At 40.6% G+C, this 12,702-nt stretch overlaps 1 protein-coding gene across 1 annotated transcript in view; it reads left to right on the top strand.

Moving 5' to 3' along the window:
* Positions 1-214: 214 nt before the first annotated feature.
* The window catches only part of NEB (nebulin), a 220,823-nt gene continuing 208,335 nt past the window's right edge, over positions 215-12,702 (top strand). Inside the window, exons 1-7 of the mRNA XM_035726655.1 lie at positions 215-273; positions 3,796-3,837; positions 5,473-5,694; positions 7,746-7,853; positions 8,321-8,425; positions 9,089-9,193; positions 9,845-9,949. Coding sequence (XP_035582548.1) covers positions 238-273; positions 3,796-3,837; positions 5,473-5,694; positions 7,746-7,853; positions 8,321-8,425; positions 9,089-9,193; positions 9,845-9,949 — 723 coding nt within the window. The 5' untranslated portion in view covers positions 215-237. The remainder of the gene's footprint in view (positions 274-3,795; positions 3,838-5,472; positions 5,695-7,745; positions 7,854-8,320; positions 8,426-9,088; positions 9,194-9,844; positions 9,950-12,702) is intronic.

The following is a 12,702-nucleotide window of genomic DNA, read 5'->3' as shown; positions in this document are numbered from 1 at the left end:
ATACCTGACATGTCCCTGAGGGAATCAAGAGAAGGTATTTGGAAGTCTGAGGCTTTTAGACCAGTATTTAAATATCTCCTGTCATGTAGCCCGCAACAATCTATGGATGTGAAGGGTGGATAAGTCTCAAATTCGGTTTTTACAATGTTATGATTTCAGTCCTAGGCATAGATTCTAATGTATTTTCATTTGTCTGGAATATGAAAAGTTTGTAGGTGCCACTACTACTCTGGGAAAATGGCGGATGACGAAGAATATGAGGAGGTGGTGGAGGTAAGATGAAAAAGCTGATGCTGACAGCCAAGTATTTTATGTGGTGACAATCAAAGCTGTGTAGGTGAATTAATCATTTGAAAAATACATCATCTATTATAACCTCACAAAGAGTCATTATTAAAGCATGAGAAAGGAATATTTTATGTTCAGTTTCACTATAATTATGTGGGATTTAGAATTGAAAAGAAATATCACTGTTTCCCACTTTTGCTTCTCTTTAAACTCTCAGAAAAACATGGTGTGGGGTAAAGGCAGGTTTTAATTTGTCTTCTAAAACTATCTTCTTCCCCACCTGCCAACCCTCCTGATCAAAAGGCCAGAGGAGATGAAGGGACAGTTCCAGAAATTGAACTCTTCTAGTTTCCATGTAACAATAGGGGAAAAAGAGCTACTCGCTCTTTGCTTCAACCAGCTGATTACCTAGAGGGTGATATGGATTCAATGTTCAGAATAATATACTGAGGAGATTTTATGTGAGATTTTGTATATATGTAAATGGGCACAAGGTACCTGTAAATATAAACTCTTCATGCTCACAAGTGACATTTGGAGCCACACTTTCTGACCAACTCGCATTCCGTTTGCCTAAGGGAACAAGACTAGCTTTTGCTTTTAAATTTTGGGGGGGGAAAAAAAAGGCCAAAGTGAACATCTTGCAAAATTTCCTCCAGGTTATTTGTAGACATCTGACATGTTTTACAAAGCTGTTAATTATTTGTTTTATAAAATTTTGTTTTTATCATTTCTCGGTTTTTCTTCACCAGCTCTTGCCTTCAGCTTCACGTTCTAGAATCTCAAGGATTGGGAGGCTATCATCCCTATAAATACATTGCCATTGAATCTGAAAATGCTTAATAATTTACAATTAGTGATGATCTAAACATAGGAAAATCTCCAGGTGCCTAAGATACTTGGAGGCAGTTTTGAAAACCTGTGCTTTTTCATCAGAATGAAAGTAAGAACTACCCAGAACCAAATTCCTAATGACGGTGCCAAAATTTGTCTTTGGAAGATTATTTTAGTGACCAGCCTATATTTAGATAAAGAAAAATTTGTTCTACAAGTAAAATTAATTTTATCACTGAAGGATTTAGGAAGAAAACACAGAATGAATCTCATACAGTATAACCATGAACCTCTCTGGCTTAAATACCAAAGGCTACATTCTCAATGTTCAGTGTTACTAGTGTGCATTTTACAAATGTCCCCATGAGTTAGAATAATCACCATTAAACAGTGACACAGTTATAAATTAAATTGCCTTCCCTGCGGTAATAATACCAGTAATAATTTTTAGCCTCCAAGTTAAAAAGTCCCTTGTTTTTTCTTAAAATAACTCTGTTCATTGGTCATTGGAAGTTGTCCTCGGCACTAGACCTGATTGATTTAACTAGATGTCATAAAAATGGAGGGGGGTGTTTTTAGGCATCTCATCCTTGCCATTTTATTCCTATTACCACTTCTGGGTCTGACCAGCAGTTGCTAAACTGGTAGAATTCCTGCCAGGGAGTGTTCAACCAAGGTCTCTCCGATCTCAAAAAAGATGCCGTGAAGAATGGAATGGTGGCAAATTTGAGAAAATGGCCAGGGAAGAGTTCAAAACCAGGAACTAGCTAGGAACTGGCTTTAAAAAGAGATCTTCTAGGGGCCTTGGACAGCTAAATAAAATTGTACTATCACTCTTTACTCAAACTTGGATAGAAAGGAAAAGAAGTGAGGATGCACTATCTAATTAGTGGCACAGCTCTAAAAAAAAAAAAAGTGGAATTTGGCATACAAGTTAATGCCAACCATTTGGGTAATGTTGCTTTTTTTATAAGCTTATTTCTAAAATACGTTTACCAATGGTGAGAGCTCAGCAAAGGTAAATCTGGATGGCTACCAAAGAGCTGCTTTTCCTTGGGTGCTAAGAAAATCCAAAATAGTTGTGAATCATTCATTTTGGTTTAGTATTTCTTCTCAAGTCACTGACATTTTATGTGGCCACAGGCATGGTTCTCTCTGGATCGTCATCAAACTATTCCCTAAAGGGTCCAAATGATATTTCCCATGTGATGAAGGCACAAGCCTATAAAAGAGAAATTCTCTATCCTGTAGGAGCTGGTGGTTTCTCTTGCTATATGTAAGGACATACAGATGGATATTAGATTTTAAACTAAAGAAGCCGTGCAGGAGCAAAGAAAGTGCCAGAGTCAGGGACATTAGGCAAATTTTATACTGATCTTTCTGCATATGAAATAGAGCCAGTGCCTATTGGCAACGGTTAAATAATTTGATAAGAGTTCACTGAACCGAGGGCGGAAGAAAGGAGGCCACCTGAGGGAAATTTTGTAGGGAGCGTTTTTCCCTTTCCCTGAGTGTATGTTTTGGTGGCAGAGAAAAGAAAAATGAAGCATACAGTGATATACATTTTGTAGACCAAGAAAATGAGCCAAAGGTTTCATTTTTGTCCCTTTCCTTGTGTGCCTTGGCCTGAGTCTTTGCTTCTGTTCACCCGGCTGTGCCGGGTGAGGCTGGGGGCAGGATTCCACTCCCCTTACGCAGCTGAAACAAAATGTCAGCCAGTTCCCATCAGCATCTATTTATTGCTGGTGATGTCAGAAGTAGAACACTGTTTGTGTCAATTGGCCATTTAAGTTTAATAGTAGAAGACTGGTTAATGATAACAGTGCACCGTAAAACCTTCAGAAGGAAAGGAGAATGTTTTGTGGACCATTTGGTGTGTGTGTGTGTGTGGCAGTTTTAAGTTATTTTTTAAAATCAGTACTTTTTAATGGAAACAACTTGACCAAAAATCTGTCACAGAATTTTGAGACCCATTAAAACAAAAGTTTAATGAGAAAAAAAAAAAAGGTTTGATTTCAGATCCAGCCTGCAGGCACCTCAGGGCCATCAGTTGCAAAATGCAGCCTAACTTTCCCACATCTTGTGCTTGGAAGGTCTTTGCATTTTTTTCCTTCTCCCCTTGGCGTTTGCAGATTTTCGTCTTCACATCCTTTCAGGACCATCGCACTATATAGGGATGCACCCCTCACCCTGGAAGAGACTCTCCTTTCTTAGTAATCAGGGTGGTACAGGGGTAATTGAGATGTGTATATGCTTTTGGATCTAGTCTTTCTAGATTTGTTTTGTTTTATTGTTAATCACAAACGGTGGGTTATATCAAGTTCCTTTCTGCCCAACCCACGTACTCAGCGTATTGTTTTCCTGTTTTCTCTGCAAATTATGCCCTGGGTACCAGAAGAAAAGGTTTTACTTGTCATAAGTAAAATAACTTCCCCTGGCAGATGATCAGCCTCAGACACCTTTCTCCTCACCCTGCATCTCCTTGCCTAGTCTGATGGCATTCACGTTAGCTTCCCTGAAGTTTCGCCAAGCTAAAATGGGTTTCTTCGTGTACTTCCTTCCCACACAGAGTACATGCCAACTGGGCTAGTGAAATAACCCAGCGGTTCGGCTGAGGCAGAGGAGAGGTGACTTGTGCTTTGTTCTCATGATTCCTTTGTGCTCTATTTGTAGTATTACACAGAGGAGACAGTCTATGAAGAGGTGCCAGGAGAGGTAAGACCCAACCCATGTCTGCACAAACTGCATGCTGATGAAAGCAAGCAGAGCCTTCCCTTCCCACAGACTCCCAAGATTACAGAGCTGGCAAAGGGAGAGTCTGAGAGAGAATCTCTCACTTGCATGTACCCAGCAGCTGATGGTACAAGAATGAATGCTACCTGTTTGACAGGTTATGTCACTATTTTTGCCATTCAGCTCATCCAAAGTGGCTGGGGATGGTTTCCCCCATTGTTTGTGTGGTATTTTTGGTGTAGGTGGTACTAATCAAAATAATATCAGTGGCTATAGGCAGTCTGTGACTGTAGCGATCACATGGCCTTGGACAGGTGATTTGCATGGGCACCTGTAGTTTTACTGTTTTGAGTTGTAACTTGTAGGGCATCACCTCTGCCAACAGGGATGGCACCTCCAAGACTTTGTCCCTGAGGATGCAATGAAATGGTACTTAGACTGTAACACAAAGCCTTTCCCATGAATATTCCAAGGTGGAATTTTTTTAGGGTGAAATACCTCACTCATGCTTCATTTTCTGAGTAGGGCTGTTTCTCTTGAGCATGACAAACAATGATGGCTATCCCTAGAGCCTGCTCAAAGAGCTTGTGACTGCATGAAACCTAACATTAGATGCTGTAAATTGGTTAGTTTCTCACCATCAAGCGTACATCAGTAATAATGGGCAGAAAGCAACCTATTAGCAATGATCTAACAACACGAGGGGAAATTGTCATAGATGTCCAATGTCCTTGTTGCTTCGGTTTCTCTTTTCATAATTGATGCTAGAACTCTTCAGTACAGAGGATATTAGCCGTGAAGGAAATCATGCTATCGGATGGATTGAAGACGTGGCTGCTTATCTTCTTTTCTTTCATACAGTATTTTTAACCTTGGACTAGACCTAAGTTTTGGGCCTTAGTTTCTTCTACTATACAGCCTGTTGTAGGAAAGCGTGATTTCCCACCTGCTGCATGCATAGGATAATTACCCCCTTATGTTGTCATCATTACCCTTATCCACCTAAGCATTTATTAGTGTCCATGGCACTCCAGCTCACATTCATTAAGCCAAAAGAATGGTAATCACTTGCAAAACTGGTGTGATTCGTTCTTTTAACAGTCATTATTCTTTGTGTAGGACTGCAGGGACCTGTGGGACAAGCAACCAGCTTTTTCTTAGACTCATTTAAAAGTGAATATGAAGTCAAGAAGTCAAAGTTTTATTTGATCGTCTTAATCATTTGTTCTCTGATCCCAAGTTTGCTTTAACTCTACCCAAACAATTTAAAAGATTTTAAATGTTTAAGAATAGTGTAAATTTCTGATTTTTATCCAACCTGAAAGCTTTTGGGTTCCTTTCTACAAATGGAATTTTAAGGCACTGTAGCAAATTAAGAAGGAGTAGTAACCTTTTGACTCCATGCCTCCTGAACAATCAACATTCAGATTTATGTAACATGATGTACCTTCCTATGGACAGAGTGTATGATGCCTTGCTTTGGCCTGTTTTAGACATGCAGAAGTAACACTAGGGATTGAAGTCTGACTTGCGATCAGAATAATGCCTCTATGCCAAGTTCATGTGATCACAGTTTTTACTTCCATAACAATGTTGAACTGCGTGTCCCATTTTCAGACAATAACCAAAATCTACGAAACTACGACAACACGGACAAGCACATCTGACTATGAGCAATCAGAGCCTTCCAAACCCGCGCTGGTACAGCCGGTATCGGCACAGCCAGTCCCAGCAAAGCCAGTGGAGAGGAAGAAGGCTATCCGGAAGAAACTGGATTCTTCGAAGTTCATGACCCCCTACATTGTACACAGTCAGAAAATGCAGCAACTCTTTAGCCCAGTAAGTTTCAAACAACTTCTGCTAATCTGGTTTTATTATTGAGAAAATTCTGACTCTGTTTTGGGTGCTGGCTGGATTTTGTTTCTCAATCTTGTGTGAGACAAAGACTTAGCTGCAGAAATAGAAGCTCTTGTGACACTTGCTTTTTCCTCTCATGTAATTCATTGTCACCGCTACAGTATCAGAGAAGGCATCCTTACTGAACTTATTCCCACAAAATAAGCAGGAGGCCAATTACAAAGCATTTATTGGTATTTAATCACAATTTGTTAGCCAGTCTAGAGTCATGAAGTCATAAATGTAGATTCAGTTGAAATCCACTCACAGAAGTTAAATAACATCTATTTAAACTGAGCAGAATGCCCCTTAAGTAGACTAGTTAACAATATGTAAAAAGATCTTTAAGAGTTGTATGGTAAAGAAGTGTAGTTTAGAAAACCAGGATCAGACTAAGCTCATCTGAAATGAGGATCAGAATGTTCGACTGTACCCTAGAGTAGTGTTGGGTTGGGTTTTTTTTGTTTTGTTTTTTTTAAATATTTACTGATTTGAGAGAGAGAGGGGGAGAGATAGGGAGAGAAAGCACGAGGCAGTGGGTGGGGAGAGGGGAGAAGGGAGGCTTTCCGCTGAGCAGGGAGCCTGCCAGGGGCCCGATCCCAGGACCCTGGGATCATGACCTGAGCCGAAGGCAGACACTTGACCAACTGAGCCACCCAGATGTCCCAGCACCATGGTTTTTAACTGTGGCTGCACATCAGAATCCTCTGGAAGCTTTAAAGCTACTGATACCCAGGCTGTTCTGGTTTAATCAGTCTGAGGTTGGGACCTGTGCATAAAGATTTTTTAAAAGCTGCCGGGCTTTTAAAATATGCAGCTCAGGTTGAGAGTCACTGCTGTTGAAGGTCCCTGGTCCTTAACTTTCCATGTACGGTTACACTGTATAGCAAGTTATACTGACTGGCAGCAGAATGATATCCATTTGAATGGATCTCATTCGTTGATTGTCCATGTGGGCTGAGGTCTCACTAGGTGGCCTGACTGCATATCCTCTGGCAGCTTGAAAAAAATGAAAAGCAGCTCAGGGGAACATTGGATTATATAGGACTAAGGGCTTAAGTCAAAAGCATCCCGTTGTGATTGGTCAATAAATGGCCATGTTTGGTTTAGTGTTAACTCCTGGGGACTATTTGGCAAATTTCTAGTTCAGATTCTTGAATGATCTAAAACCTAGTTTTCTAAGGCTTCGAGCTCTAAAAACAAGATTATTTTGCCTCCTTTATCATTACAGTATTCAGCAAAAAGAGAAAAATTTTTTTGTCCATTTATTGCCATAAAATCTCATAAATTCTGACAATAATATCCTAGAATCTCTGAGAGCCTGAAGAAAATGTTGGCAAAGGTTTATAGTATTTTTAAAGTGGTTAGTGATAAAATCGAGTATAATTTAGATTGTTGACTACATTCAGGAGCACCATTGAAGCATTAATAATGATAAATTATGCACATTTTTATTAAAGCAAGAACTCATTGTATCTTTAGCAGAAGTAATAAAATTGCATTCCTTTTCAAAATACTCCATAATTCAGACTTTCCATTAATTCAGCTGGTGTCTCAGCTATCCAAACCACCGAGATTTAGCTGCAACTTCTGAATTGAAAATTTTGCATTGTATTAGCAATCAAATCTTTTCAGACAATTTCTATATTTTCTAAAATTATTGAGGTTCAGGCTTTTCATGTGTGCATTCAGAAAATAAAAACATTGAGAGAATCATTTTAGGGCATTTTCAAGACAAGAGTCTGTAATAAAATTTCTACTGTCTCAAGTATCCCACCATGTTTAGGAAGAACAGTTAACAAATCTATTTTAGTTTTTGCTGAGAATCGGTAAAGGGACAAAAAGGAAGCTGTTATAACTGATACTGTTAGAACTTGCAAGATTTTTTTTTTTTTTTTTTTTTTTTTTTTTAATCAGAAGGGGATGAATGCATTGCCTGAAATTCCTGCTGCTGTCTTGTCAGGTTTTAGGCTAACATCTGATATTCCTTTCAGAATAAGTACAAGGAGAACTATGAGAAAGCAAAAGGACAGCCATGTGCCATCACAACTGATACCCCAGAACTTCGCAGGATCAAGAAAGTACAAGATCAACTCAGTGAGGTGGGCTGCGTTGCTAAAATAAAGGAGAGAGACATGTCAAAAACATGCCTGTCACTGGGAGTTGAGGACTTTAATGGGTATAGAGAAAATGAAGAGTCAAATTACTGTGAGCCAGTCCAGAAATCTGTAGATTTCTGTAGATTATGTGGCTCTAAATGTGAACCCCAAGAGATTTCTAAAAGCTTGGCTTAGCAAGTTAGCTAAGAGATGATAGGAGATGGGAAGTTGGAATTCACTGTGGTCCTCCACAGCGGAGTGCAGGGAGGCTGAAGTTCAGCCAGAAAAGCAGATATGCAGTGAATGTAGGGGCTCTGCAGATCTTTGGAGATCAGTTTTCTACCTAAAATGCAGAAACTTTGCTTTGCGGTGCAGACTTTGAGTCACTGGGTTAATGCTCTTTGGTTATAGATCTCCTTTAATATACTCACATGGGCATGCCTGCCACGAACTCTGCATTATTTCTTCAGGTTAAGTATCGAATGGATGGCGATGTTGCTAAAACTATCTGTCATGTAGACGAAAAAGCAAAGGACATTGAACATGCGAAGAAAGTGTCGCAGCAAGTCAGTAAGGTGAGGTCATAATGTGGATGGCTGGGATGCTAAAGCGCATGTAGGTGACCTCTACCTGGCCTTAGGGGAGAAAGCTGGACAGGCCTGATCCTGCTCGCCAGTCTCCCTCGAATCCAGGATATTGTAAGCTCACAATGGGGTGGGGAGAGGGAGAAGCAGGCTGCACACGTGTCAGCGAGGCCCCACAGATGACTGAAGTTGCTGCCCAGAAGGCAGGCCCAGTGTTGCCAGAGTCTCTTACTTATCTTCAAACAAGTCAGGGAGCTTAATTTTTACGAGAAATCCTCAAATTTCAAATGTAAGCTACCAATTAAAAACGTTTTTAAAAATACCACATAAGTCAAAAGGAACATGTCCACTGTCCCGATTCAGCCAATGGCCAAGAAGGTTGCAGCCTTTGAAAAGAATCTATAGGAGAATTCTAATCACGATTTAGTTTAAAAAATCAGACATTTCAAGTAAAAGTTTACCAGTGCAGGAAAAGTATTATGGGATGTGGACATGGTCAGCGTTTTCCCAACCAATGCTAGTCATGCATGGGCCCAAGGGCAGCCTAGTTGTGAGGACACTTTGAATGTGAAAGACTTCAGAGCACTCTGTTCTCTACACGCTCATGCCCTTGGGGGAGACATCAGCCACAGCTCCTCTGCTCTTTCTGTCTAGGTTTTATACAAGCAGAACTGGGAAGACACCAAGGATAAGTACCTGCTTCCCCCTGATGCCCCTGAACTTGTCCAGGCAGTTAAGAACACAGCCATGTTCAGTAAGGTAAGGGCTTCTGCTCTGTCACCACTTCTGTCCTTCTTCCACATAATTCGGAGCAATACCCAGTCCTCTTGACAATCTGGAATGCAGTTTCCCAATCTCTTTGTGCGTATCCTTGAGCCACGTGGGGTGCAGGGGTGGGGGTGGGCAGGGAGGAACTGAGAGGAAAGCTCTTGAGTAGTGGAGGAGAGGGTCTTGGCGGGAAGCCGAGCAATGTGGGGGGAAGAAAAAGTGGGGAGAAGGAAGATGCACCTGGGAACTGGCTCTCAGAGCCCCTGGGCTACACTGTGGGTATTTCTGGCTATCACTCTTATTAAATGTTTGTTTCGTGACAGAGACTAAGCAGAGTGCCTCCAGGCTCCTTACACTCGCATTAGTCCTTGTAGGAAGCAGATAAAGTCCCAGAGAGGAGATGGAACAAAATCAGACGCATCTACCCTTCTGAAAATAAGATTTGTCAGAAGAAGCAGGACAAGCTATTAATAAATATGAGCTGGACTGGGTGGAAAGGGGGAGGTTCTCTGCAGATTCCATTTCCCTTTACTCTTACCTTGCCCTCGGTTCTTCTTGCTACTGATGGATGAATTCAAAATTGTGTATTTCGTGTAGGTGGGAGCTCCCTTTCTCATAACTTTTCACCCTTTTCTGATTTAGAAACTCTACACTGAGGACTGGGAAGCTGACAAAAGCTTGTTTTACCCGTACAACGATAGCCCAGAGCTGAGAAGGGTGGCCCAAGCCCAGAAAGCCCTCAGTGATGTAAGTCAAGTGCAGTCAACATCATTTGGGAGTGCAGTATCGGGACACCTCAAGTTATGTCTTCTGGCCAGACGTTCATTGCAATTCTTCTTTCAGAAAGTCTAAATGTCATTATAGCAAATGAATACATCTAGAATTATTACGATGTCTACTTAGATTTTATAATTTATATTAGATATAATTAAACCCAATCTTGGGGGTTTTTTTTATTAGGTGAAGAACCTGAGTCTGAGACCACATAGGTCATTAGTGGCAAAGCCCAGATTAGAAGCCTGGTCTTGTGATCCCAAGACCAGAGTTCTTTCCACTGTAGTATGTGCTCTCTGTCCCCTTGGCTGGAGTTGAAGTTTTTCTGACAGTAGAGTGGCATTTAAAAAAATCTTTTTGGGATCATAGACCCGTTTCCAAATATATTAAGTGAAAAATGTCATTGAAGGCTTTTGATTTGCTATCCTAATTCTGAAGTCTGAATTGTGGTGTGTCCCCCCTTTTCTCCAGGGACTGACACGCTTGTCCAAACATGTTCGTGTAGTTATCTCACGAAAAGCTCTTGCCATCGGGTGTATATAGAGGATATTTCAGAGTTGGTAAAATATCAGCAGTCCCCACTGGCCAGAATTTTAGTGTCTTCCACCTTGAAAGCAGTTTATTAGAGGGACTTAGCAGACCTAATAGAGTCCTTAGGTGGAAAGCACCAGCAGTAACAGAGAGCTCCCCTTAATTCTAGCACTTACCCTTGTTTTGAGGAGCTTTATTTCTTGACCCCTGGATTTGCTAGAGGCTGTATTGACAATCCAAAGACCGTTCTCGTCTTCAGGAGAGCAACTGTTTTATAAAATAACAAATTGTTTTTCATTCCGTTGTCAACGAGACCCCTCGGACCTCTCACATTCACTAGGGACTTAACAAGTCAGTTGGCATCTTGAAAATTACTGGGATTTACTTCTAATGGATCTTAGGATCCTATTTTGTCCTGTACTGGAATTATGCATACTCATTTGATGGTGTCTCCAACTTTTGAGGTCTTAATCTTTTATCGCCTCTCACTTGATATCATTTGCAAATTTAGGGGACATATTTCTATCCCAGTTCCTGTATAATTGATTAAAATATAGCATAAGCGCTATGGATTGTGTAAGACTGATGAATCACAGACCCGTACCCTTGAAACAAATAATACATTATATGTTAGTTAAAAAACAAAGAATTTTGCCCAGGACGAACGGTGCATTCATAGGCTTCAGTTTGATGAGTGTAAATACTTAATAAATTCTTTTTTCATAATAAAAGATATAAAATAATAAAATATAGCATAGGTGTACTCCTGTCTTTTCATAGAGTAAGTTAGGAGCTAAAAAAGCCATAACAAGAATTTAAAGCCATCTAGTATATGGTACCAGTTCTAATGTGTCGGGACCTCTTGCTTCTTTTAAGTTAGTCGTCTGGTTCTGCATGTCGTGAATACATAATATGATTGTGTAACCTTTATCAAGCAATCAGTAGTTGTTGAAAGTCCATTATGCATGCGTAGCTGGTGGGATAGAAAAGCATGACAAGAAGTTTTCATCCTTTCTTTTCATCCTTTCCCTTGAGACTTTATAATCAGGCTGGTAAGTTGAAATTTTTATATATTAAACAAAATTTTTTTCAAAAATTTTAGAAAGCAAATTCTATAGTCGAATATTTGCTGGAAGCCAGGACACACACTAATTAGAGAAGGCCATGGGGAAGTGGAAGTCCCAAGGGGAGGAGTGACAACAGGAAAGTCATTTCAAATAGAGTGCCCTTGAACAAAGGGACAGAGGCGAAATGAGTCTGGAGGGGACAAAGAAAGTGAATGCTGTGGGTGGGTGCCTAGTTAGGAGGGCACTTTTAGGAAACTGGTAGCAGGACCTTGAAAATCAGACAAAATAGCTCTGATGTGATATGGTAGTCCCTAAGAGATATCATATGATTTTTGGAGGAGAAAACGGTATGGTAAAGTAGGATATGGAAAAATTCTGAAGGACAATAGAGTAGTAGATTGGGACTAGGAAAAATTGTGATCATTCCAAGAAGACTGTTTTAGTAATACGGAGGAACCGAAGGGATGACAAGGACAAAGGAGAGGAAGAAAGGAATCTGAAGGTAGTAAGTATTTTAGAAGTGTTAAGGACATTGGATATTGGAGATGAAGGCGTGAAAGGAGCCACCGAGGAGTTTAGGACGAAGTCTGGCAGTCTGGGTGTACCGGGGTGCGACTGGTAACGATGCACTAGTGCACAGAGAAATGGAGTGGAGATGATGGAAGATCCTGATCATGGTATTTTATGGATAAATTAGAAACTTCGTCCTATCGCGTAGGTGTGAGGACAGGATGAGAGATGAGTATTTGAGAGTCCTCCGAATCAAAGGGACAGCTGAAGACCTGAACCTGTATGAGGGAAGCAGAACAGTGTATGGCCAAGGGCAGGGTTTTGGATGACACCCATTCTTAGGACACGTGGAAGGGAGCCAGCAAAAGAATGAGGGAACAAACAGAGAAGCTGAAGGAGAACCAGGAAATGCCATGTCATGTAAGCCTAGGAAGAGGTTGCCAAGAAGACACTTAATCTCCACATGTCTCCCTTTATCCATAAAATGGAGAGATGGAGGGATATCTCCATGCCACTCTCGTGCTATGGACTTTGAACAGTGAAAGTTGACCCCATTTTTTGAGATATCTCAGTAGAATACATAATGGAGAATATATAATAATGACGGAAAATCTTCCA

Source organism: Zalophus californianus, chromosome 3 (genome assembly GCF_009762305.2).
Source record: "Zalophus californianus isolate mZalCal1 chromosome 3, mZalCal1.pri.v2, whole genome shotgun sequence".
NCBI classification, from domain to species: Eukaryota; Metazoa; Chordata; class Mammalia; order Carnivora; family Otariidae; genus Zalophus; species Zalophus californianus.
This window is presented reverse-complemented; position numbering and strand designations above follow the sequence as displayed.